Source organism: Abrus precatorius, unplaced genomic scaffold (assembly GCF_003935025.1).
Source record: "Abrus precatorius isolate BTA unplaced genomic scaffold, Abrus_2018 Scaffold9, whole genome shotgun sequence".
In the NCBI taxonomy this organism is placed as follows: Eukaryota; Viridiplantae; Streptophyta; class Magnoliopsida; order Fabales; family Fabaceae; genus Abrus; species Abrus precatorius.
The window spans coordinates 27,370,542-27,397,613 of record NW_020874439.1 but is presented as its reverse complement, the minus strand read 5'-3'; the positions used below and the strand labels follow the sequence as shown (position 1 = coordinate 27,397,613).

The 27,072-nt window shown below is 30.0% G+C and overlaps 3 protein-coding genes across 6 annotated transcripts; 1 reads left to right on the top strand and 2 right to left on the bottom strand.

Moving 5' to 3' along the window:
* Positions 1-1,592: 1,592 nt before the first annotated feature.
* On the bottom strand, positions 1,593-4,881 carry LOC113850308 (SNF1-related protein kinase regulatory subunit gamma-1). Its single transcript, XM_027480795.1, has 6 exons — positions 4,681-4,881; positions 4,262-4,434; positions 3,460-3,639; positions 3,113-3,388; positions 2,241-2,404; positions 1,593-2,157 (listed from the first exon to the last, which is right to left on the bottom strand). Exons 1-6 carry the CDS (start codon positions 4,850-4,852, stop codon positions 1,860-1,862), a joined length of 1,263 nt encoding a protein of 420 aa, XP_027336596.1. The 5' UTR covers positions 4,853-4,881; the 3' UTR covers positions 1,593-1,859.
* Positions 4,882-12,851: 7,970 nt separating this feature from the next.
* Positions 12,852-20,248, top strand: LOC113850031. 2 transcript variants are annotated; one of them, XM_027480340.1, is made up of 6 exons: positions 12,852-13,197; positions 13,940-13,985; positions 14,825-14,933; positions 15,176-15,246; positions 16,921-17,024; positions 17,268-20,248. In XM_027480340.1, exons 1-6 carry the CDS (start codon positions 13,090-13,092, stop codon positions 17,304-17,306), a joined length of 477 nt encoding a protein of 158 aa, XP_027336141.1. In that variant the 5' UTR covers positions 12,852-13,089; the 3' UTR covers positions 17,307-20,248. The 2 variants fall into 2 exon arrangements, with proteins under 2 accessions (XP_027336141.1, XP_027336140.1); XM_027480339.1 differs by having other exon boundaries at positions 14,822-14,933.
* On the bottom strand, positions 19,863-23,103 carry LOC113850030 (SWI/SNF complex component SNF12 homolog). Of its 3 annotated transcripts, none has more exons than XM_027480336.1 (3): positions 22,925-23,103; positions 21,194-22,817; positions 19,863-20,427 (listed from the first exon to the last, which is right to left on the bottom strand). In XM_027480336.1, the coding sequence occupies exons 2-3, from the start codon at positions 22,729-22,731 to the stop codon at positions 20,358-20,360; spliced, it is 1,608 nt and encodes a 535-aa protein (XP_027336137.1). In that variant the 5' UTR covers positions 22,732-22,817; positions 22,925-23,103; the 3' UTR covers positions 19,863-20,357. The 3 variants fall into 3 exon arrangements, with proteins under 3 accessions (XP_027336137.1, XP_027336139.1, XP_027336138.1); XM_027480338.1 differs by having other exon boundaries at positions 20,034-20,427; positions 21,194-22,777; positions 22,925-23,065; XM_027480337.1 differs by having other exon boundaries at positions 20,080-20,427; positions 21,194-22,765; positions 22,925-23,065.
* Positions 23,104-27,072: the final 3,969 nt, after the last annotated feature.

The window sequence follows — 27,072 nt, the reverse complement described above, 5'->3', positions numbered from 1 at the left end:
TTTTTTCTTATAAAAACTTATTTAAAAGTTTAATCAAGCATTTTCTGTGATTATTATTTTTATTGACTTGGCCGTTGTAGGGTGGAATATAAATAGTCATTTTACCATGTGGAATTGTCTCCTGTGTTTCGTAAGTTTGTGGAATTCTACTTACTGGAAGTGATGTCATGTTTGCCTGCAGTTTTAATTGCTAGAGATTGTTTTACGCTCATTGCATCTGCATTTTCATTCAGGAGAATCAAGAGTAATGGCTCCAGTGCTCTACTATTATTTGATGTGTAAACGGTCAAATTGAAATAACCCTATCATGTTCCTAATGTAGCTGTCCACATCCTAGTAGCTTTTAGTCACGATTAGCAGCAACACGAGCTGGGACTTTATTTGATTTACTTCATCACGATTAGTACGTGTACTCAGTTTTTCATCGTTTTCCGCGCCATTGGTGCATTATCATTCGGATCTAGCCTATTGAATTGGTGATGGGAAGAAAAGAGAACTGGATTTCATTCTTTTACACTAGAGTCTTTGTTTATGAAATAGAATATAGAATTACTAAATATTTTTTATATTAATAATATTAAATGCAATATGTTTTATTTTTATATAAAAATATTAATATCAGTCTCTAATGTTAGTTGTAAGCAACTAAAATTGATAATTTTTTACAAAAGAAATTATATTAAAAAACTAATGTTTTTAATAAAAAATATTTTTAAAAGTTTAAAATTAATTTTAAAGATTGATACTTGTTTATAAATTAAAGGGTATATTTTAGAGATAAAACTACAGTTGTATAGTTAACATTTTAATAATTTACATGTATTTTATCTTTTTTCCTAAATTACTAATATCTTTTACTGCATAACAATTCTTTTCGTGTGGTTAAGATTAAGTTGGAATAAGTCTATGCTAATTGATCTATGTATCCGATGGTTGTATTCTTAATTTTTTTAATTAATTGTTATAATTTTATTTTTTAGGTTAGACACCGTTCATTTAAATAACCTAATTGAAAAAAGGATGGTCATTTTATAAAATTTTTCAAAAGAAATAATAAAATAAACAATTATTTTTAAAACAAACTAAATTAAAATTACGCCTAGTGCAACTTTTCTACAAGATTGTTTTGCCCGTTTCCTAATTTCCTTGTGTTTTCAAGCGTCAACTTTTTTTTATTCGTTTTAATCAACTTCTTACGTCAACCATGACAAATGGAAAACGAAAAATCCCAACTGCTTGGATTACCTGGGAAGAACACAAGTCACATACGCTCCAAATCAACCCTCAAGAACAAGAATGGGTCTGTTTCGTCATGATAGGTTACAAATTGTCCATTTTTCTTAGTCACCGGCAACTGCGGTTCCATAAGCTCCAAGAAATTTGCCTCGTTTTCGTTCTGTACACACTCTGCCACCTTATTATAAAGACGTGAAGGGTTATACTATTTAGTTATATATTTGGCGCACCAGATTATTATTCTAAAGGCAATTGCTAAAATAAAAAATATTTAAAATAAAAAGTGTTATTAATGTTCTATAATCATAATTTTTAATATATTTTAACATTATTTTTTTGAGTAAAACGCAGGCGGAAAAAAAGGAAAATACATTTCATGAGTTGACAAAACTTATGCTTACACTTACACCAAAATTTACAGTACACACAAGAGTCTCACTTAACACTTGTTAAAACGGATTTGAGTAAAATTTGCAAACTGCCTACACGTTACAAAGATCCAAGCCCCATCTCTTCAACCCTGAAGAGAAGCACATAGATCTATTTGTATATTTCTTCCCCCTTTTTACTTGAAAAAATTATTTAAAAAAAAAACTTTTTATTCTCCCTTGATGACTTGTTTGTTAAACCCTGGTGTTTGGAGGCAGAGGGAGAACACCATCAAAGAAATCACCAAAGTAGCCACGGGGTTCATGTACTAGCCTTGAGATGATATCTCTCAGTGTGATTAGCCCTTGCAAATCACCATCGTTGTCCACCACATAGACCCTATGAATCTTCTCATGATCAAGCAGTTGAATCAATTCTTTTATTGTACAGTCCTTTTTGCATGTAACAAATTCACTTAACATTGGAAGTGCTTTTTTATTCTTCTCTAAGTAGCTTCTAACAGCGGTCAGAAAGTCCTTTACAGTAATAGCCCTGTTTATAGTGTGAATATCCAATGAGTATGTAAGTAATGAAACAAAAATAAAGAAGATACGGGCAAGGCAATCTAAACATACCTATAGTCATGATAGATTTCTGGTGCAGTTAGCAAGAATTGAACATCTCGCAAGCTTATATTACCAAATGCCCTTTTGCTATCTCTTTCTATCACAGGCACTCCTCCAACCCTCTTTTTCCTCATTATTTTAAATGCTTGAAGGACTGGTTCATCCTCATAAATCTGTAAACAAAGAAATAATCTATTGTGATATTCATCTAGATCAACAAACTTACTTGAAAAGGAAAAATGAAATAAATTACTTATCCAAGTTCAGACCATTTGCCAAATATGTATAAAAATTTAAGATTTGTAGGATAGCTTTTAATCTCTGTGTGTACTAAAATTATGGAGACTTTATACCTGATACATTTCCATGCTATGAAGAGATTCATTCACACCGTCTTAACCACAGTACATGAAAGAACCAAACTTAAGTACAGTTCCTTAGGTACTTTTAGTGTTCTTTTTCAATTAGATTAGAGTTTTACTTTAGTAATTTTCAACAACCTTAAACGCAGACTTTGTGAAATTTTGATTCTGATTGAAAAACAACACTAAAAGTATTTAAGGAACATTATTTAAGTTTTCTCCTACATGAAAAGCATTATATTATGCCTAAGCAAAGCATGCACACAGGATGTATTTGTGAGGGTCAGAGGATTAACAAATTATAGTAGTTTGCAAAGTGTATTGTAAGAAGGACTATGTTAGAATAATGAATAGTATGATAATTTTGTGCAGTATAGTATAGCGTTATACTAATCTTATTTTATATTGTGGTAGGGATATTGTGATATGGCATGGCTTAGTTGTTAGTTGAGGTTTGATGCTAATATACATCAGTTCCAATCAGTTGATGCAGAACTCCAACTTAAGATAGGAACACACCTTGATGATATGATTTGGTGCCACCAGGGGAAGACCAACTTCAGATAGTTTCTTGGTTCCCCAACTTTCAAACCACTGAAGCCCAGCACATTCTGCCAACATATGAATTACCGCAGATTGTGTAATAATGTTGTCAATTCTGCCAGCTCCTAAATCCAACACAGGAACACTCTTCATCTTGTACTTAGAAAGAAGTAAGAGCATAGTTAGAAATGAGTTTGATCTCTCTAAAGCAAGAAATGGGGCCCAGCGGAATGTCCCTGAAATATCACGAACCTGTTTGGTAAAAAGTTAGTGAGTGAAATGAACCTGTTTGGTTGACATTACAAAGGAATGCACAACCTTACCTTGGTATTCTTATAAAGTTCAGAAGAAGTCAGATCCTCAAAAAAGTTTCCCGAAGTTGTTGTTGCAGATCCAAGGCCTAAGGCTTCAAGTTCTAAAGCAAAACTCACTCCATTAGCTGCAGCAGCAATAGCACTTGCACTGGATGGCGTAGATGGACTCTTAGGAGATGTAGGTTCAGACTGTCAAAAATATTTTGACATTGGCTTAGTGTGAAAATGAGGCATCAAATAAATTGACTACAACAACCAGCACCAAGTATCATATCATTTCTTGATTGAAAAATAATACTATTTTCTTTATTATACATGTTATTTTTATAAGTTAATGCCCGATATTTGAAAAAAAAAAAAAAGTATACATGCATGTATTAAATTTATATACAAACCATATGTACGATGTCTTTGAAAATATCAGAACAAGACAAGTACAACAGAATTGTGTATATTTTTTTCATTAAAAATTATGTTAGTGTAACTACTGTTAATTTCAGGAAAAGTGAATATGATTACCTTTTTTAAATTGATTCTTTTTCAAACGGTGCATGATTTGTTGAAAATACCGTAGTAACAATCAAATCATTACACCACTAATCACATACCAAATAGTACATTCATATTAAACATAATAGTTGTACTAGGTTCAATTCGATATCTTTTGAATTAAACAAAGCAGAAAAAGAAAAAAAAGGTGACCATAAGTTTCAGATTCATATGTGCGCTCCTCCCCTCCCCTATTTTTTTTCTGAAACGTTATCTCTGTCCGAATAAGAGTAATTGAAATGGTTATTGACACATGTCTAACCTGATGCAAAATCCAAACAACAATTCCAGCAAACTCAACAATTCCAATGTATCTGTCAATCCAACTAGCATCTTCAGGCGCGTCAACATCCACCACAGGTGCGCTGAAAATGTTGTGATGTGCCAGTATCTTAACAGCTTCAGCTAAGGTGGCGTCTGATTTTATCTCAATTTCTAAACACAAAATTAAAAAAAAAAGAATTACATGCTTAGAACTAAACCCAAAGAGACAAACAATAAACTTCACATACCATCACATAAGATTAAAAAAAATAAAACGAATATCAACCATCAAATACTATATCAATTTACATCTGGGTAGAATAAAAATCACTTTTTTCCATCGTTATTCAATCACCCTTGGCATATTTTATTGATCAATGTTGAATATGTCAATAAAACTCATTGATCACTCACTACCTTGGTTTGACGGAGCCAAAGGAAACGCAGCAACAGGGATGCTTTCAAAGCACGCGTTGAGCTTCTCAGTAGGACTTAGCTGTGCCTCCTGAACGTCCCATAGATCCTCCACTCGCATCCCCAGCTTCGCTTCTGGGCTCCGTGGACTGTCTCTCATTGTTGCCAATGCCATTACTCTCTCTCTTTCTCTCTGTAACTGCAATGCTGACATGCTTATAATAAGATCTCTATTCTCCAACACATTCTCATAATTAACTGAAAAAATAGGATCTTTAATCTACTAACCCATTACAAATTAACTTCCCTACACCTGAGTAATCCACCGTTAGATTTTTATAATTTAAATTGACTCATTGATCTGAACAAAAATGTACGGCTGAGATAATGATACATATTATGCGTGATGTACACTAGCGGTCAACATAAATGGGTACGTTCGCCCTTACTATTCGCTATGCTTATCCAAATATGTATTATTTATGGAAACATTTGGTATCCGGTTTTTGCTATGGGCCACAAGGGTGTGCCGCACTAATGTGAGCCGGGGAATGCTTTGCGCGCCCATAGGATAGGAAGGGACAATGCGTGCTAGTGATCACTTATTGGTAATCAATCTTAAGGCTGAAACATTTTTAATTCTAAAACACAATAATCGTTTATATGAACCTTAATATGTCAGGTGTGTTTGGATTTTGGATTAGTAAAACTCGTTTACTTTAATAACAATTTACTACTTTTAAGGTATTTAAACTCAGTCTGAAGTTAATAATATTTTAAATTATGTTTTTAAGTGTAAACTTGAAAATATTTTTTTTTTTTTTTTACAAATACTTGTTAAAGTGTTCATACTTATGTTTTGTTTGGATAAGAGATAAATAAAAAAAATATAAAAGATAATAATGAGAGGAATTGAGTAAACATAAAGTAAAAAAATTAACGTATTGTCCAAAAAGATAAAAAAAATAGGAAAAACTAATTTTTATTTATTTATTTAAAAAATTAAAAATCAGAACAACTTTAATCATGCAATTTTGATAAGTTGCATAGATATGTTTTTTTTATAATTGTTTTGTAGGACTCATTTGTAATATATTAATTATTTATATTTTGCAATATTTAAGCAACCAATAGCCTTAATAGTGAAACTATTTTCCTTTTTTTTTTTTCCTATTAGATCATTTGCTTGTCTTTTAACTTGTTTTCAACTTGATTTTCTCTTTCTTTTCATAGTTCATGAACCATCTAATTTTCCTTCATTTTAATGTTGACGTTATTTAGTGGTGTGTATGGATTAAATTTTTAAAAAACTAATTTAAATCTATTTAAAATTTAATTATATGAATTGGATTTTGAACTAATTCATTTTAGTTTTTTTAAAATTGGTTTAAAGTTAATTTTAAAATTTGGATTTAGTTTAAAATCGATTTTAAATCTAGTAAAAATATACTATAAATAATTTTTATGTTATTATTAAATTATTATATTTAAAATATTTAAATTTTATAATAATTAATATAAAATTATATTTTTATATATTTTAATCTTTAATAATATAATTATTCTTATTTTAATATTATATTAAATTAATAAATATTTACATATATTTTACTTTTTATCATTTATATATCACACAAACTAATTATACAGATTAAATTTTAAATTATTTTATTTTATTTTATTTAATAAATTTAATTGTACATATCATTACATTAAATTAACGTGTTTTAAGAAGATTTTAGTAATATTTATTAATTATATTATATTTTATAGAAGTTTATAATATATTTATTATTATTTTTAACTTGTTTTTAATAAACAGAATTTATGATAAAAAATTTAAATTAAAATCTATAAAAATAAAAATTAAGAATATAAATGATGATAAAATTATTATGTTATTATATTTTAAAATTTTTAAAATAAATATAAATATAAAAACAATAATAATAATAATTAATTTAATAATATTTATTATATTTTAATATTTTTAATATAATTATATTTTAAATTTTATTAGTAAAGTAGATACAATTATAGATTCATGTACGGACAATTCCTATACATTTTTATAACTTCTTTAAAAAATCTCTTAATTCTAGATGTCTCTTTATTAATATTCGTTTTGTGATATTTTATAATTTGTTTGGTTGAACATTTAGCTTGATTTTATAACATTTTAATTTATAAATTTAATTTTGGTTAATAATACATTTTAAAAAAAGTTACTTTAATTTATTTTTTTAATCTCAAATATAACTTTAAAAAGTTATTTAAAACAAAGAATACTTATTTATTACGATAGTGGTTCTGCTGGATCGATTCTTATTTTAACTAATAGAAATACTAAAGTTAATAATATTTAAAAATATATATAAAAAATATCATAATAAACTAATAGCTTAAATTTAATAATAATTATGAAATGCACGAAAAATTAGGTAGCAAATCATGAAAACAAAATTTAGGCTTTTAGCAAAAATAGTTATGTTTTACCATTTCCTAATTATCTAGAAATTTTTTTAAATGGATTTTCACATGAGTTAGAATATTGCGCCTAGAAAAAAATATATTTGTCATGTTACCTTTGTATTTTTGTCATTGTCTGTTAAATCAAATTTTTAAAAAAAATTAGTTTTTATAAAATAAATCCAGTTTTAATGAATTAGATAAAAATATATCTAAATTCTATTTTATCATGGATTTGACATCTCTTTTTATTAAAAATCTAAAATTTTAAATCTAGTTAGATTAGATTATGGTTTTGGACTATAAATTTTGGATTTTTTTCCTCACCCCTAACGTAGTTGCATCTTTAAAGTGTCCATCTCCAATAATTTTTTTTCTTTAATAGTGTTCATCTCTTTCTTAATTTATTTCCTTTTTCTAGCACCTCTTATTGTATTCTTAGTTTTTTTTTTTATCTTTATCTATTTGTGCTCTAATTTTTGCTTTATTAATGTAATAATTCATAAATGTGATCCAAAAAACAAGGGGACTCAAATTTTAATCTAGACCCACCCATTACCCAACCCTATCTCCAACACTCGACGCCCTCTTTGTTATTGACATACACTGCCAAACAAATCTTGCTCGTCATAGCCATTCGCAACACCTATCAAGACCAATAGATCTTGCTTCCCACCCCACTTTACTATTTAGTTGTCATTTCTTTATATTTAAAAGGGATTATTACAATTTTAAAGAATGATTATCACTTCCTATTGTAATCTAACCATTAGGTAGGTTTACGTTGTATCTTACTGATTACAAAATTTATTGATGTGACATGGCTTCTCTGATGTGGAGATGATGTGTCAAGCAATTATATGAGAAAGAAATAATATCCTTACTTGATCATTCGACAATGACATGATAGTTTTTATGTGAATTTTAAAAGTTTTTAAAAAAGTGATAAAGTAATATGGAGAGAGAATGTTGGAAGACCACCTCACGCCTCTCGTTTGACCGTCTCTTCATCACGACTCTTCTTTCAGAAGTTAATAATAAGTATCTAAATAATATATCATATATACAAATTCAAACATAAATTTTTTTATATAAATATTAAGATAGGAAAAAATATCAAATATAAAAATCAAATTTAATAATAATTAATTCGAAAACAACTTTTTATAAAATGACTAAAGTGTATAATATTTTATGTAAATATTTAAATATTAAATATTTTAAATGAAAAATTAAAGTTATAACTAAATATACTTTTTAAAATAAATATCACCATTGATTATAAAGTTATTAATTAATTTTGACAAAAAAAACTATATTTTTATTAGAATCATATTATTATATTAAAAATATAAAATAAAAAGAATAAAAAGACCTAAATTCAATGACATCTATGCGACTAGTTTGTGGATATGGATGAATTGACGATTGAAGTTACGTGCTACCTGCTACTCATATGCTATGATTTTTTGTTAAGGTTAAAGCTATTTTCATGTAATAATGATTTTGATTATTGTACGGAGATGTGCGAATTGGTCAAATTAACTATTTAAAGTAATTTGACTAGCTACAGCAATAAAATAGTATTTAAATTTATTTTTTAAAACGAGTTAAATTCTAACAAGACATAAATTATTAATTTATTTTAACAATAATTTTTAATCAGTTAAAATTATAATCTATTTTTAAATAATTGTACAATTTAATTCTTAAAATAATATTTTATTTTGATTTGGCCTCTAAAACATTACTTGTCTACAATTTAATCTCTAGATATATAAAATTTATTATAAATTAGTCTTTTATTTTGTGATTATTAAAATTATTTAATAAAAAAGACTGATTTGGGACATTAAATACACTCATATAATATTCAACAATTTTTTAGTTTGTGTGACATTGGACTTGATAATTTTTTATATAAAAATATATAATTTTTTATATAAAAATATAAAATTTAATATAATTTAATGCATTAATACTATTAAATGTTAAAATTTTAAAAAAATATATATTTATTTTTTACCATATATAATGTTGTATAAATTAAAAAATTAAATATTATATACGACAACTTAAAACATAAGAAAACGATTAGAAAAAGGAGAAACAATTGGGATTTATTTGAAAATACAAGTATAATTTACCGGTTGATGATGGCCTTGTAGTTTGTTTGTATTATAAGTCAAATGAAATTTTGTATAGAATTGATTTTTTTCCTTCCTCTTAAAGAATGCTGTTCAGACAGAGTTTTTAACCTCAATTATTGTATAAATTCTGATAACTTACTTAAACAAACAGGCTCTTAATTGCTGTGTTATTCGTAATTTGCATACTGCAAACATACATTTTGTCCATAAAAAACAAAAATTATAATATGTGACACATGCATATACATTCATCCCTAAAACAAATTGCTTGATATAAAAATATATTGCAAAATAATTATGCAAATAACAATAAAGTACTTAAATAGTGTTATACAAAAGAACATTAAATAACTACTTGGAATTGTTGTCACCCCCTGCATCCTTAGGTCAATGATTGTCGCGACATGACAACGATGGATGTAGTCAGAGATGTTGCAAGCAATGTTTCTCTTATAATACTAAGATTCGCTTCATTTCGGATTTGATTGAAGAGGAATCAATTTGTTGTGGATCAGGATAGGTATATTCATGCATATCAGTGATATAATACCAGTGGTTATAATTATTCATGAAAATACTCTCTTAATCTTTAAAACACTATAAAAATTACCAATAAATTTACCTCAATTGTTCCGAGGCTTTGGAAAGATTCAGATCACAAGTTGCTTTTTGCAAGACTTGAACTAAGACCAGAGGGTGCATTTGGTTCTGTTTTTGGTTTTTTTATTTTGTAAGATATTTTATTAAGTGATTTTTAAACATTCTCTTTGAAAAAGGAAAAGAATAAACACTTTTCAAATAGTTATTTAATGGGAAAATCATAATCTTACTTGCTAAAAAAACTGAGGGCAAAACTTTTTCTTTAATTGGTATTAGACATATATTTGTGGTGAGTTTCCCTAGAGACTCAGGCAATATCATATGGTATCACTTACTTTCCATTAATCGGTTCTTCAGTATTTTTTAGAGATGTTTTTAAGAGGTTTTTAGAACTTTTAATCATTTTTTTACTATAGAGACATTAATATTGTTTCTCTTAATTAAATTTTTATTGTGTTTTTTAATTGTCTTGCTTATGCTATAGGTTAATGTTTACTACTAAAAACTCCAACGAAGTAATCCTAAAATGTGTGCTCATGGGATAAAAATTGGCTCCAGTTTTGCTCAATAGACTGTTTTCTCCTATGGCTGTCACTCTTTCTTCATCTTTTTATCATTCCTTATTTTCTTTTTATTTGGGTACTTTTTTGTTTTTGAACTTTTAACATACCTATATATTGATGAGTGCATGACCCCCACGTGTTATCATGTTAACCTTAAGAAACAAATTCGAAATTAAATTACATATTACATTTGTTTCGGACTTATTTCTCTTTTTCTAAACATGATTTAGAAAGATCATTATTAATTTTATTTTTAAAAATAGAAGTAAAAAAAGCTCAAAAATTATTATTTGGTTTAAAGTTTTTCCCCCTTAAACTCAACCAATCCTTACATATTACACTTCTAATCAGACATGTGAAAATGCCTTTTACTATCTTAGTTTTTTTTTTTTTTTTACACAAGTTGATAAATTTAATTCATTATTTCAAGGTCAATAAATAATATATTAATTGTGTCACAAAATTTGTTAAAATTTTATTACCATAACTAATGATAATTATTTATTGTAATTAGAAATTTCAACAAAAATAATATTATAAAAGGTACTAAATTCAGTAATTAGCACTTGTTTCTGTCAATGCATTGTTCTTTAAGAGTGTAACATATGTTTAAAAAATATGGTATTATTTTATTGTTATATAATAGATACTGTAATAAATATAAGGAGATATTGTGTTTGAACCTTGTTATATACAAATTCTCTTGAGGCAATAATAGACACAAATCGTGAGCGGGATTAGTTTTACTGAAGATACCTTATTGTCTATTACCTACTCTAATGAATCCATTAGTTGAGTTCTATCAAATTGACTATTCAACATTTAGGTTTAATGGCGATATTAAGTGTTCTATTTGTTTTTATATCAAAATACTATTTTTTTTCTCTATATGGTTGCACCTCCAGTGACAAAATATAATTGAATTGATGTAAAAAATAATTGGCTTATATATATTGTTGTGAAGTTTGTGTTTTATGAAAAAAGACCAACAATTTTTTTAAGAAAAAAAACTCTTAAATATTTTTGTAAAAAAGATCGTAGTAAGTATTGTTTTTTTTAACAAGCATAATAAAAATTAAAGCCTGGAAAATGGTTATTTAACCTATTGAGCAGCGGTAGGTCAAGTAAAAAAAAAATATAGATTTAAATAGGGCTTGCAAAATATCCAAATTTGATTAAAAAATAAAATAAAATATACTCTTATTGTAAAAATTTTAGTTGGTTTTAATCCAATAATATTTTTCAAAGTAGTTTTTATCGTTAATTGAAAGTCATTATATCTAAATTAAGCAAACAATATTTCATGTAATATTAGCTATATGAAATGTTAACTTTACACATAATATTTAAATAAGTAATTAATCTTTAAAAAAAAATTTAAAAAATTTAGTTCCTATTATTATTTTTAGTTTTAGTTTTAGTTTTAGTTTTAGTCATGTAAAATTTTAAATAAAATAGTTTACATCAAAAAAATATATTTCATTATTAAAATTTATCTACATGTAACATTTGAGGATTTTCTAATTCTCCTATTTTTATTGCTATGAGAAATATATTTGTATTTTTTAAAATGAATTTAAACAAAATAAGAATAAATGTTTCTATTTCACACGTAATGAAATTTTTTTACGTTATCTTAGTTGATTTAAAATTGAATTATATGTTCAAGGGGATACAAATAAGCTTTCTTAGTTTACATAATACAACCTTTTTTTAATTTATTTTAAAAATAATATTTTTACATTAAATAACATTACTTCAATAAATATTTTTAAAATAAATATAAAGTATAAGATATTATTTAAATTAAAAATGTTAATTTAAGAGATAACAATAAAATTTATTTAAAAATAAAATTTTATAAAATTAAAATCAAAACAAAAATTTAATAAAGACTAATTTTAAGAATGTATATTTTTTAAAATCCTACCCTACTTGAAGCTAGAATACTACGTGACAAGTATTATACGAAATAATGTTTATTTAGTTGTCATTTATAATGACTTTTAATTAATAACAACTACTATTTTTAAGAAAATAAAATTTTTTAATACTAAAATAAACAATTCTTCTTATAAAGAATAATTTAAAAAAATATTTTTAGATGCTATTTAATTAATTAAATTTTAAATTTATATCAAACTTAACTATATCAAGTTAAAAATGTATAAATTTAATTCAAATTCAATTTTTAAAAATTTAAACTCTAAATTTTATTGAGTAAATTGGAATAAACATTTTGTTTATCATAATAAAAATTAGCATTAAAAATTTTCATGTTATTAAAATCAATCTCTAATTTTATCAAAAAAAAAAAATATAAAATACACGTATAACATTGCATCTAAATTTTGTACATATCATTCAGAATAAAGTGCTCTTTATTAAAAAAATATGAAGAAAATAGCAAGATCAAGAGTTGCAATGTGCACATAATGGCACCCCTTGTCAAAGGAAGAGTCCACAAATATTGCAAGGTCCACTGGCCTTCCATTTCTTGGTCCACACATATATAAAGCAGTGGGAAAGAAAGTTACGGTGTTGGCGTCGCTTAAGCTTTCAAGTGCGACACTTCGAAGAAGAAAAAAGAGGCCAAGTCCTCTTCACTCGACTGCGATTGAGAAAGTTTTATGGTAATGGATGCACCAAACCCTTCTTCTTCCGGAGGAGCTTCTTCATTCCTCGCCAATCTTCCCTCTCGAGGCCACTTCTCGTCCACCGTCATCTCTTCCAATCCGGTACATTCACTGTGATTGTTTCGATTAGCGATTTTAAACCTAGCTACATTCACTGTGATTGTTTCGATCTATGCTTCTAGAACATTCTTCCATCTTTTATGGAAGCACTGACGATACTGTTCAATTTATTGTTCTAGGTTTTTATGTTAATCGTGTCGATGTCTTTTACGTTCACCGTATTTTTTTTTTATACTTTTAGTTTATGGAATTTTAAGGTCACTTAGCTTTTCTAGTCAAACGAAATGCTAGGATCACTATGGACAGGACAGTGGTCCGTGACTGGTTGTGCAGTAAAGATTGAGAGGACGGTGTAGGTTTTTGTAAGGAATTTTTTTTCACATGTGAAGTATCAAAATTATTACCTTACTTCAAAGTGAATTCGAGTTTCATTCAGATATTATCTATAACAGACATTATTTCAATCTTCATTTACCGTTATCTTAAGCTTGGATTCCTTGTTGAATAAGCCGGTAATGTGTGATTATGGTAGAATAGAAGCCTTGTATGCCGGATGAGCCTTCTTCCTTTGGATGTAAATAGCTAGTGATTTTTTACTTTTACCCTGCTTACTATTTTGCACATGCTTTATGTTAAGCTCTACATTTAGTAGTGTTTTTTTTTTTTTAAAACTTGTAGTAGGGTTTTATTACCTCGGATTCATGGGATGAAGTATTATCTTGTAGCATTTTTATGAGTTTATTTGAGAGACATTAGGTTTGAATTTGATCTTCTGATTGTGCAGGGCGGGATGCGGGTTTATGTGTGTGACCATGATTCCTCACCACCAGGTCTTCTCATTCATTATCTTAGGTTATTTCAACATGCTGTTGCAATTTGTAAATCATATTGTAACAGCTTTTTATTCTTCCAGAATTCTCTCTTTCCTAGAGATACCTGTTACGCTATATAATTATTAGAATGATGTACTATTTAGCCACAAGTTTCCCTCTCATTACCAGAGTTAGAAGAATGGTTATTTTTCATCCATATTGAATATTGTACTGGACCAGATTCAAATGGTGTTCGTTTACACATAATTTACTTATAGTGGCATGATCATTGACTGCAACTTTATCATGAAAATAATCTATATTTGAATTTGTAAGTTCACTGTGTATTTGTCATGTTAGAGTTTAGTATATTTATTGCTGCTTAATTATTCTTTGATTAGTAGTCTTAATTTAGAGAATTCTTACACTGTAAAAATTTATGCTTAAAAAAATGTTCTGTCTACTTTTTCAAGTTTGCTTATGCCTTTATCATCTTAATACATGTTTGGTTTAACTTATTTTAAAGGAAATAATTGCTTATTTTTAGCAGCTTTGTGAGATAGATTTTGAAAAATAAGCAATTATTTCCCTGAAAAATAGCTAATCCAAACATTTAGTTTTCCTAAAAGATTCATAATTCATTTTGTAAATGGATCAAGTAATTGAAATTTTGTTCCTACATTGTAATTTGTGCAAATTACGGAATTATTTGATGATGGATAAAAGTTCATGCCATCCTTCTGGTCATAATGCCACGATATAAACTCATCCTATTGATTTTAGCTATCTCTTTATTGGTTTCTTGAAAAGAAAATTATTGTAAAATGGAGATTTTGACTCCCCTTTTTATCCAGAAGGTCAACATATTAAGACAAACCAACAGAACATACTGATTAGATCACTCACACTCAAGAAACAAAGGGGTGATTCCAGCTCAAAGGATGGATCTGATGGTTCAAAAAAGAGGTATTATTCACACCTTTTGTGAAGAGTGATATTTCAAGTGTATGACTATGATATGATCTATGTGCAATATTTTCCATAATTTTCTGGCATTTTTCTCTCTGAGGAAAACTTAGAACTGTTTGGTAACTTGTGAATAAGCTATGGCGCCTGTCTCCCATTCTTTAATTCTTTAATGTCTATATTTTTTAAATTTTATCTCACTCATATGTTATTGAACACTGTCTCATCAAACTCTTTATCAGGACTGCTGAGAAGGTTTTGGATAGCAGAGCTTCAGCCAAGAAAACAAATAGTCAAATAAACTCTCGACAAGGTGGGTTTGTATGAACTTCATAACGTGTTAGCATTGGATGAAGACTAAAACATATTTAAAGAATTTTGTTGTAAATTCCTACTCCCCTACATGCACACACGTTTTCCTGATGATAAGAATGTTTATGCTATGATTTAAGCACATGAAGGGAGCGCAATCCAAAAGATTAGTCCAATAGATGGGAGAACTTCAAGGCTTGAGTACTACATTGAGCATCTTATTCTATGCAATGTGGGACTCATAAAATTGCAGCCCCCTTTAAGAGCTGACTTTCAAGGCTAATCCAAAAGACTAGTCCATTAGATGGGAGAACTTTAAGGCTTCAATACCATGTTGAGCGACTTATTCCACTCAATGTGAGACTCATGATATTGGATCCCCTTTAAGAGTTGACATCCATGGCGGCTTTCACTCTATGGACACTGACCCAATGGTAGCCATTTCCCCTTTGGTGGCTCCACTTACCTATCAGTATTTGGCACATTGTGCCTTAATCCAACCTATGGGTAGCCCTTTCCGTAGTCCAACAACTCTTAATTAAAGCACCAATTGTTATGACTTAAGCACATGAAGGGAGCTCAACCCAAAAGACTCGTCCAATATGTGGGAGAACTTCAAGGTTTAAGTACCACATTGAGCATCTTATTCTACTCAATGTGTGACTCATAACAGTTTGTTTTTTCTCTTGAGATTACTAGTTCATCTTCCTAACAGGACTCATTTCTCTTGGCCACTTTTGAATATGTCATTCAATCTGATATGTGTTCAGGCGTCCACATTAAGCTCACATTTTAAATACATCAAAATACATTTTTCAGTCAATTTTTTTATGGATAGCAAAAGCATGTTTCATAATGTGTATTAACTTAGAGTAAGGTATGTATTATTTAGCAGTTTATAAAGTGAAAGAAAAAACATAGGAATGTGATGATGTTCAGAAATAATTGTAAACTGTCATTTGATAGCTTGCTTTTAAATGACATGTCAACAAGGTGCACGTTGGATCCAAAATTCTAGGAATGTTTTAAATAATACAACCCAAATCATCTTTGGTTTGGTGTATTAAGATATGTTCTTGAAAGGAATTGTATTTATGAGTAGTTTAGGAAGAAATTGAAAAATAACCATGGTATGGTCATTGGTGTTGTGCTGTGCTTATAAATTAAAATTGTAAATTTTCTTCAGAAAGACCTCAAATTGCTTAACCTTCTGAAAAATATAATAAAAGTCAGATTTCTACTCATTGATTTGATACATGAGCTTAACCTTTCATATATATACACACATCTTTGTGTTTCCATGTGCAACATGTTATTCTTTTCCTGACGTACATGTTTTTCATCCTAGAGATGTCCCTGCTTTTGATATAGACATTCTTATCAAGTTGTGCTTACATGTTTCATTTCTTTATATAACTAAAAGTTATAGAGCCAAGAATTTAAATTTTTTCGAAAAAAGAACAGAGACTAAAGAATGATGTAAACAAGGTAAGTATAGCAGCCTCTTGAGCTTAACTCCGGTAAGTTGTGATAGACAAGGATTTGAGTTGTGGCTGTACGTTCAAGCCATCATAGTAATGGTTCCTAATTTTGGTAATAGCCTAATTAAGGTGGCCGGACATGTTTTATTCCACTATGGATCTATTTTGTCATATAACGGCTTTTAATCATGCAGAGGGATCAAACAGTCAAACACCCAGTAGGGACTTCCACACCCTGACTGTAGAGAGGCTTCGAGCTCTTTTGAAAGCCAGAGGTCTTTCAACCAAAGGAAAGAAGGCAAGTATTCCTACAATTTTAACATACATGCGTACAGAAGTTGCATTGAGATAGCATATACATATAGGCATATGGAAGACCACCTCTTGTTTGCTCGATATTATTTTGCTTACTGGTGGCTCATATCAAAATGTTGTAATGGTTATCACGTGGTATATTATGATCCATGATTAATTGTTGCCAAAGTGTTTAATCTTACGTCATTTTTATTCATATTTTTTGTACGTGAAATAAAATCTGTAGGAGGAGCTTATTGCACGTCTAAAAGATGCAAATGGTTAAGCGTAGCATGGTGGAAGGAATACGCTCCTCATTAAGCATCCAGTGTACGAGTAGTTAGTGTATAATGTAACTTAGGATCTGGAACCTAATATTGATATAAACCTAGTGAAATTGAAGTTGCAGTTGATTATTATCGTTTTGGTTCTACTGTATGATGAGTTTTGGCATTATGTTTCGTTTTTTGTGTGTATCATAGAGGTCAATTGCACGATTAGTTCATCAATGGTGGCTTCCAAGTTGCATTCCCTTTCTTCAATCGTTTATAATCATTAAAATTATATGTTCTTCAAAATTTGTGTGCCAGCTTTTATGTCACTTTTCCTTTTCTATTCCATCTCTCGTTAAGTTAGACGTGATGAGGTTATATGTTAACCTTTATTACTGTGTTTTCCTGCATTATGAATAACAGTGTCGAGATTTGTTTGCATTTATAGGGTTTTCATTCAGACCGAATTCAAAAAATTTCAAATAGCAAGGTCATATGAACCTTGTTCGTCTCATCTTGACAAGTATTAAACAAGTTTTTTCAAAATTTATGAATGTCAATAGAGAGAGATGGATACAATTTTCAAATAACAAAATTGTGATCGATTCAATTAATAGTAGTGTATTTTAGAGTGTTAAAATATTGCATTGTTAGCACTCTTCTGAAAGGGGAAAATCTATCATGTTTCAAAGTGGATTAAGTGGTCATTATTTTCAAGTGCGAAAATTGTAATCTGCAATGTTAAGATCAATATTTATGTCTCTTGTGAGGCCGTGCATTATATGAACTGCTGTTTCATATTACACAGAAGGAAAATATGACATCAACCAGTTTGGAATGGCAAAGGTACAGGAAATTGACAAAAATAGCAGAAGAGACAAGAATGGACTAACTTCCTTGTCTGCATGTTAATGTTCTTATAATCAATTTTTCAGAACTAGTTGTAACAAAAAATTCAGAATTAATTGAAAGAAGTACTAATCATTTTCATATGTTTGACGTCGTGCACTAATATATAATATAATTAAAATGGGCTTCTCAATGTAAAAGATTCTTTAATCCCCATGGGGTTTGAAAAGGATAGATGTGCGTATCCACTTATAGAGGGGAAGGCTTCGAATCCTTTGCGTCCATCTCTGACCGCCACTGGTATAAATATTTTTTTTGTTCGAGAGTCGCAGGTATAATTAACGGGGCAAGCATCACCTATTAGACAAGAGTTGAAACATATTGACATGCACGGGTCCATTATCATGACTTGATGTAGATTTTTTTATACGGATAACGTTTAAGGATTTGTAGTAAAAAAAAGTAAGAAAGATTTTATGAAAAATAGTATTAATTTATATTACGTTTATAGTATATATGTAATTTGACACGTGTCAATCTTTTTTTCTTTGCCCTCTAATGTGAGGGAGAATAAATTTTATGTTTGGAGGAATAGCTTTTCACATTCGAGCTACTCCTACCCTTCCTTATCTACATCTTAACGGAGTAAACAATTAAAATAGTCCTGAGATTATATAGTTCAGGTATTTGAATTTCTGAAATTTTAAAATATTGCCAGTTTCCAACTTAACGAAAAGTCATTCGTTCAAGTCTTTTTAACTTTAGCTTTTACTAGTAGCATTTTACACCAAAAAATCTATCATGAATGACATTTTGTAGTTAAAAGCTAATGGAGAGTAATTAAAATTTCAAGAAGTAAAATATACAACTTGTATAATCTTGAAAACTAACTCAAGAATTTAGTCTCAACAAAGCATCCGCATAACTATGGATGTATTTTAAAAATACAATGACAATTAGCAGCATTATTACCAAATGCCTAGTATGACCACGAATTTCGATTCTGTTATAATGAAAACTGGACCGTTGAGTTGAAATTCGTTTAATTAAATTTTATTCAAGTAAATTTAACAAAATAACAGAAAACTTACAAATTCACATAAATTAATAAAATTTGCTTAAACAATTTACCAATATACATCAAGTTACTCACTTTCTTTTTCTCCTCTTCGAATCCCTTTCTAATGTTATCCTTTTTGAGCACCATTTCATCAACATCATTTCTGTAATGATTCACTTGACAAAGCAACTCTTTATTTTCCTATTCACTTTCCTTTGTTTTCATCTTTTAAGGTTTAGGGTTTAGATGCTAATAGATTTGATTGAATGAATTTTTTTGACATAAACTAATTTTGCGAATTTTTTATTTTATTTTGTAAAATTCACTTAAGTAAATACAGAATTTTGATTGGACAGTCCAATTCTTACTTGGAGAGAATCCGAATCCGTAAGAACACACCAAATTCCATATTAAAAGTATCAATTAGTTTCTATTCAAATTAAGGAAGAGGAGAACTAGCATAGAGCATTCAATGTTTACACTTCACTGTTCTTGGAAATACCCTAAGAGAACAAACGCATTTGATTTATATACTCTTATCGGCGAGTGACAAACTGATCATTCAAACACATTTACAGAAGCATCATTCCATCCAAACAGACATTTCAATAAACATGCGCAGTGTGAAACATTCAAATTATTGCTAACCCATCAAAATTAGAGCCATGAATTTGTTTTAAATCATTACTATCAGAGACAACTAAGTGTCTGATGGCCGAGAGGAGAACAAATTGATAATTATACATCTAAGTCAATACAGTAAAACGTAGCTTCTTGAAGTGCAGTGGCCACACGAGATACTTTCCATACCTCAAAAAGCGACAAGGTAGATCTCTAATCCATAACATTAATATATCATTATGAAGATCATAACTGATGCTACAAAAGCTTTAGCTCATCGCTCTTGGCTCATATTACCATACTGGAATAGGTGATAAGAATAGTAGATGAGAATCAATAGATACAGATATGGTTGAAGGACTCCAAAAATGAGCTAGGAGCCATCAGAATTCTTGGTCAATATACTCGGCTGATACTCTACCCCCCAAAAAATAAAAAAAAGGGTGGGAAAGAAGATTTAGGAATGTTGGAACAACACCTTCCAGTGATATCAGAAAGTAACCCCCTCCCCGCCTAAAAAATCCACAATTTTCTCTCAGATGCTTCCAGGAGCATCACTTCGAGCATTTTTCCTGTTCAGGTAGCGAATGACAGCATCCTCAACCCTGGAAATATCAATAAAAGAACACAAACCAATTAGAAACAGCTTTTGAAATCTTCCCTATAATATGTTTAAAGGCCAATATTACATCAAACGAACAAACATCCAAAACATCGAATAGTCATATCTTCCAGTTTTACTCTTCATTGTCGCTCAGTTATTATGAACACCCAAAGGAGCAAGGTTCCTCACAGGTCTATTAAGATAAGCTTTGCAAAAATGCACTTTCATGATATTTCCCCCCTAGAATTTACTCTTTCTAACTTAGAGAAAAAAACTTGTTTAATTATTTAAACATTTTTTATTGAAAACATTTTTCCCTCAAAAAAATACACAAACAAATGAGTCCTAAATCTTCATCCCCTAACGGCATTGCCTTTATCCCCAAATCAGACTTAAGACACTTCGCAGTCTCTGTAATGTATGCATCATCAGAGCACAAACAGAACTCTTTAAAAGTCAGAATATGGTACTTTAAAATGGAAAGTTGCTCATTGGGGAGGATCCTTGTCCATTTCCTATCAGTAATAGTCTATTACTAATAGTTACCATCTAAGAAGCATGGAATAGACACTTAAAATAGCGAGAGTGCGAAGTGTAAAGTGCTGCACCATATCTAAACTTAGTGTCTGACACAGACACAGCTTCTATTTTGAACTGCCGGCATCAAAGGTTGTCATTCTCTTCAACTCTCAATTTTAGCAAACAAATGCCAACATTAAGGTCATAGGCAAAACACACACACAAAGGAAAAGTAGCATCATGCATACCATGGTTGATTGTAGAATTCAGATCGTCGTTCATTTTCATCATTATGGCTAGCATCTCCAGCAACAAGCTTTAGATCCTTGCTCTGAGAAGTGATCAAAGCATTAATAAACTCTGCTGGAGACTGACTAAAGCCAAGAAAGAATGCCCGCCTCCTACGGTGTTCGTTGATCTTCTTTATGGAGTCCCGAATCACTTCATCAAAAGCATCAATCTCTTTGTGCCTGTCAGTGCTTTTCAAGAATGCAGACATGTCCTTCTCTAGTGGAAGAGGCACATCAACCTGCACATCATAACACGTAGTTCCAGCTGGACAATTTCCAGAAAGCTTGATTTTATGCTCCAGGTGTATAGGCTGTGGCGGCGACAAATGCTGTGATATCTTCTGTGAAGCCACAGAGAATTTCATTTTCTCTTCCCCAAACACCCTTTGAAGAGAGGCATCACACATGAAGAATGAAGGGTCATTTGGGCTCTGTAGCTTCTTGGACTTCACATAATGCCAAAGAGCAGCTATGATCCTAGCCCGAGTATCAAACTCAATTCCTAAAACTTTGGACAGTTGTGTTGAAACCATAAACTTCTCAGGTGAATAATTCATCGTTATTCTAACTACTGCAGTGAATTCTTTGTCTCCTTTCCTCTTCACCTCAAAACCATCTCGTTGGAGAGGCAAACGAGCACTATCCCATACAATAACATGATTGTCTGGATAGAACCCCTGATCCAAGTATATGGTAATCTTGTTGAAGAAAGCTGAAAACTTCGGATACTTATGATTTTCCCCCTGCGAAATTCCTGCTGCCACCGGATCCTTACCATCTTCCAATATCCTTCCAGTGATCCTGAGTGACCAAGAAGGCTCCTCTACACCATCCATTTTAACCTGATTCGAAAAGGAATTATAAACATAAATCCGAAGCGTTTTCCGAACGCAGTGAGGGTTTCTAACAGCCTCCTGCACATCATTCTTCTTCCTAACCAAAGCAGCATCTATCTGAGCCTCAAGTTCAATCAACTTAGCATAAAGAGCAGACTCAGGCACAAGTTTAGCCACTTTTTCCGGTATCAACTTCTCAGGAAACTTTCTCTTCTTCCGCGGAGGAGCCACGGTAAGTTCCATGGTCTTAAAGGCAGAGGATTGTGCAGCATTGGATGAACCACCGGGCCTCGAAGGCGGTTTCTGAGTTGCACGCTTGGCAGTTCCAGTTGCAGTTGCAGCAGCAGTAGTAGTAGTTGTAGTTGCAACACCAGAAGTAGCCACATTAGTGTTAACATTGTTGTGTGATTGGTTAACTTGAGGGTGCGCATACTGTGGTTGTTGTGCAACCACATGGGTTTGGGGCTGTGAAAGCTGAAAGTGACCGTGGAAGTGAGAAGCCCCACCTTGTGTTTGAGGCTGTGACTGTGACAGAAGGTGTGGTGTTGGGTGGTTCATGGGAATGGAGGGTGCACCGGGATTGCTAAAAAACGACGGCGTTGCAGCATTCTTCGCTGGGTGATTGTTGTTGTTGTTGTTGTTGTTGTTGTTGTTGTTCATCGTTCTGAAATCTAAACCTCGATCTCAGTCACGGCTGAAATCGGTTCTTGGATAAGTTGAGTAGTTGTTAATAACAATTCGTGGATCTAAAATCGGGATAATGAAAACCCTAATTAATTATTAGAACAGCGAAAGTGAATTGGAACTTTGTTTTTGCAGAATAGAAGAGGGGGAAGGAAGAAAGCAGTCTTACTGTTTTTTGGAGAATGAAAGGCCCAATAGGTTGGTTTCATCACTCTTTGGCGCTTTTGCTGTGCCCTTTATCTTATCACTTCTTCCTTCTCCAACTCCTTTCTTCGTCTTTTTCTTGTCATAGACACTGCGTTTCAAATTTCTTTCTCACTTGCAGCCCTCACACACCAGGTTTAAGCTAATGTTAATTTTTAATTTGTTCGCACCTTTTAAGGTTTTTTTCTGTACAGTTAAAAGAATTAGAAGACTAAGAAATATGAAAGGAAAAAAAATGTAAAAATAGAGTAAAATTATTAATGCTTAGATAAATTAAAAAATGAAATAAACAAAATTACTTATTCAGATCGAAGTAATGTATTGTATACTTGTTCATTATTATACTAAAATTAAGAAAAAATATTTTATATACAAATATTTAAATATATTATAACAGCAGTTAAGTTTAATTTGATTCGATTTTAATAATAGGATTTGAAATTTAAACAGAACTGTAGCATGTAATATAATCTTTTTAATTTTTAGTTTGATCAGTTTTTAATATAAAAATTTTATTTTTTTAATAGAATTGATTCAGTGTTTTAAAGAAAATATGAAGAGGAGGGAATGCGACTAAAATCTTTACTCAACTTTAACTCCCATTCAAGAGTGAAAAGATTTTGAAGAGAGATATTATTTTAGATTAATTAAAAAAATATTATTAGTGAAATGGTAATAAGTTATCTGCTATTAATTTAAAGTTAAATATCGTTATAAAATACCTTAATTTAAATCAGTTTCACTTTTTTACTTTACATGTTTTCTATTTTAAATAAGCTAATTCCTAATTAATAGTTATAATTAACCATTAAAATATATCATAATAAATTTTTTGTTTTGTTTTTCATCCCCTCTCGTTGTAACTTGTAAACCAAACAATATATTTTTCACACCCATTAAAATTCTCTCACTTACCTTCTATGAACTCCCGTTCATCCAAATCACAATATTAAAAGAGATTCCCTCTTCAACACTTATCTCTCATGACCAGTATTTCAACTTAGCGTCTATCACTTGGAATGAACATGACCATGATGATGTCGTGAGTACTCTCAAAGCTGTTAGAGATGTTTCACAGGTGTTTGATAGGAGGCTTTTGGAAACATTTTCTAAAACAAATGTATTCTTGAGGGTAGAATTCATGACATTTAGATAAGCTTGGAGAATATTTTTTACATTCACCTTGCAACCCTCAAGTAAAACTTCAAGCTGAATACCATAAAATCTTGAATAAAAAAAAATTAATTTCAAAAATCTAGAGAAACATGGATTAAATACTATGACAAGAACACAATTTTCTTCCATACACAAACCACAAATCAATGCCTTATTAATAGGATTTGGTGTATAAAGAACTCTATTTTGAAGTAAGAAGTGATTCAATATTTTAAAAATTTATTTTCTTCTAGAGAGAATATTGAACTACATAATTCATTACAGGATCTCCCGAAGCTTAAAAGTGATGCAACCCTAAATCTTTCAAAACCTATAAGGAGGAAATCTTCTTAACATTGAATTTCATGCAACTCTTTAAGGCACTTGACCCAGATGATTTTCAAACTATTTTCTACAAAACCACCTGAGAAACTATTGGAGATGATGTGTGGAGGTTAGTGACCCATACCTTTCAAAAGAGCAAGTTTTATACCTTTTTAGCAGAAATTCTAATTATCTTTATTCTTAAGGTTGATCAACCTTATTATTTTAAAAACTTGAGACCAATAAGCCATTATAATGTTATCTTTAAAATTAGTATAAAGGTAATAATTAACAAGTTAAGGTTGCATCTAGCCGATGTTATAGGTCTGTTTCAGAGTAGTTTTATCCCTTATGGAAGTACATCAAATAATGTCATTGTCCTGTGCATTCCATGTCTAGAACAAAGAGAAAGATTGAAGACGTAGGGTTCAAGCTTGATCTTGAAAAGATGTATACAAAGTAGATTGAAGATTCTTGAGAAATATGATATTGGAGTTTGAGTTCTCTACCTATACCATAAAATTGATTATGCATTGCGTATCTTCTGCTTCTAATGAGCTTGCTTTGAAATGGGGAAAGCTGCTTCCTTTCTAGCTTTTAAGGGGCTTGCACCAAGGGGACCCGATGTCTCCATACCTATTTGTTTTGTGTATGGAGAGACTAGTTCATTTCATCAAAAGATAAATAAAAAATGGTAATTGGTAGTTCATATATGTTGCCAAAGAGAGTCCCCTTATCTCAGATGCTTTTTGTTGATTTGTTATTGTTTGTCAAAGTCAAGTCTTCTCAAATCATGGTAATTTTTAAGGAAATTGAGAGATTTTGCCATGTGTTTGGATTGAGGATTAATTTGCAAAAATATTGTTTATTGCTCTAGGTCTGTTTCCAACACAAAAAAGACAAACTTGACTAACTTTACAACAAAGATTGGTAATTACTTGGATTTTCCTATCATTCAAGGGAGAGCTCGAAGAGAGGATATTTTCTTTATCATGGAGAAAATTAATATACAGCTGGGCTAGTTGGAAGTTGAATTTGTTGAATAAAGTAGGGTGTCTTACTCTAGCCAAATCTGTTATTTCTTTGATACCTATCTATACAATGTGAAACATTTGGTTACCTTCCAATATGTGCTCCATGATTGACATTGATGTTAGACGATTCATTTAGGCCCGAGAAACTTGTGTGGCAACTGTTACATAACAAGGACAAGCGCTAGGTGAGATTGATGATTAGTAAATATCACTTAAAAGATGATTTTCCCTTTAAAAGAAAAAAACAACGGTTCAGATGTATGGCAATTAATTCAACTAACTCTTCTATTTCCTCGTCATGGCTTCACCTTTCAGCTAAGTAATGATTCCTCTTTTTTTTTGGTTTAAAAAATGGTTCCTTGTTAGGCTTATTTGTGTGTCAGATTGATTGTGGAGTTAATTGTAGTTTATGGTTGAAGTACGTACGAGATGGGGTGAAAGACATTATTTATCCACTTTTCCATTGCTTACATGGTAATAGCGAGGACACTTGGATTTGGGGCTAAAATTTAGATGTCAGGACTCTATGAGAAGTAGCTCTAATTGACTTATCAAACAATCAGTTACTCCCCAACAAGGAAAGTGGAGTTGGATATGGAAATTACATATTTAATGTATAAAATTTTTCATTTGGCTAATTCTCCATAACTTTATCCTCACTTGATTGCTTCAATCGAGATAAAGCATCATTCTCATGAATATAGATGACAATTCATTATATAGTCCATGATCCTTTAGTTTTGACAGTTTATTTTACAACTTAGATGGTCGGCGGATTCAAGGCTTTTAAGACAACTTAGGCATTATTAATAACATCATCGTTAAGTTATTTGCTGTGTGTTATAGACTAAACATAGCTTGAAATACTAGACACTGCAAGGTTATTTGTTATTCCAATTGTTTAGAGGTGAAGAAATTGATTAATTCTCCTTCGAAACACCACACCTATCATGTGCTTGTATACACAATTAGAGATTTATTGGCTCAAAATTGGACCATGTAACTCCATCATATGTTTAGGCAAGAAAATTTTTATGTTGATCACTTGACTCGAAAAGATACTTCCCAAGCTCAACGCCTTATGATTATTTCAAATGTTTCCTGTAACCTGTCAAATAGCCTTGTTGCATAAAGGTATGGAGTTATTTTTTTTTATCATTCTTAGTCAATTTTTCCCTTTTTCTTTTAAACAAAAAAATAAAGAACTATTTAAAAAAAAATTAAAATACAAAATATATGCATTTAAAGTTTTAAATTTAAACAATAACAACCAATAAAAATTAATTTTCAAATGATATGTAATTATCTTATTAAATTTGTTTATTTAAATTATAAAATAAAAAAAATATAACTTGGATATACTAATTTTAAAATCACGCGTCACACAGAAAAAGACATATGACTAAGTTAAAAAAATATTTAATTTTTTCATTCTCAAGTTAAATATATAATATATCATGTGCTTGATTTTATTGATTTTAAATTTTTAAAAATTTGTTGAATTTTTTTAAAATATATATTTTTAAAACTTAAATTCTATTAATCATGCCAATAAAAATTATAATCCAATCATTATTTTCTTGTTAACGTGTATAAGAAT

Coding starts and splice junctions, on each gene's coding strand:
- LOC113850308 (XM_027480795.1), bottom strand. CDS start 4,852: ATGGCATTGGCAACAATGAGAGACAGTCCACGGAGCCCAGAAGCGAAG. Junction 4,435..4,680: donor TTTGGCTCCGTCAAACCAAG/GTAGTGAGTGAT, acceptor TTTTGTGTTTAG/AAATTGAGATAAAATCAGAC. Junction 3,389..3,459: donor AACTTTATAAGAATACCAAG/GTAAGGTTGTGC, acceptor TTTACCAAACAG/GTTCGTGATATTTCAGGGAC.
- LOC113850031 (XM_027480339.1), top strand. CDS start 13,090: ATGGTAATGGATGCACCAAACCCTTCTTCTTCCGGAGGAGCTTCTTCA. Junction 13,986..14,821: donor CCATGATTCCTCACCACCAG/GTCTTCTCATTC, acceptor CTTTTTATCCAG/AAGGTCAACATATTAAGACA. Junction 17,025..17,267: donor TTTCAACCAAAGGAAAGAAG/GCAAGTATTCCT, acceptor TAAAATCTGTAG/GAGGAGCTTATTGCACGTCT.
- LOC113850030 (XM_027480336.1), bottom strand. CDS start 22,731: ATGAACAACAACAACAACAACAACAACAACAACAACAATCACCCAGCG. Junction 20,428..21,193: donor GAATTCTACAATCAACCATG/GTATGCATGATG, acceptor TGATATTTCCAG/GGTTGAGGATGCTGTCATTC.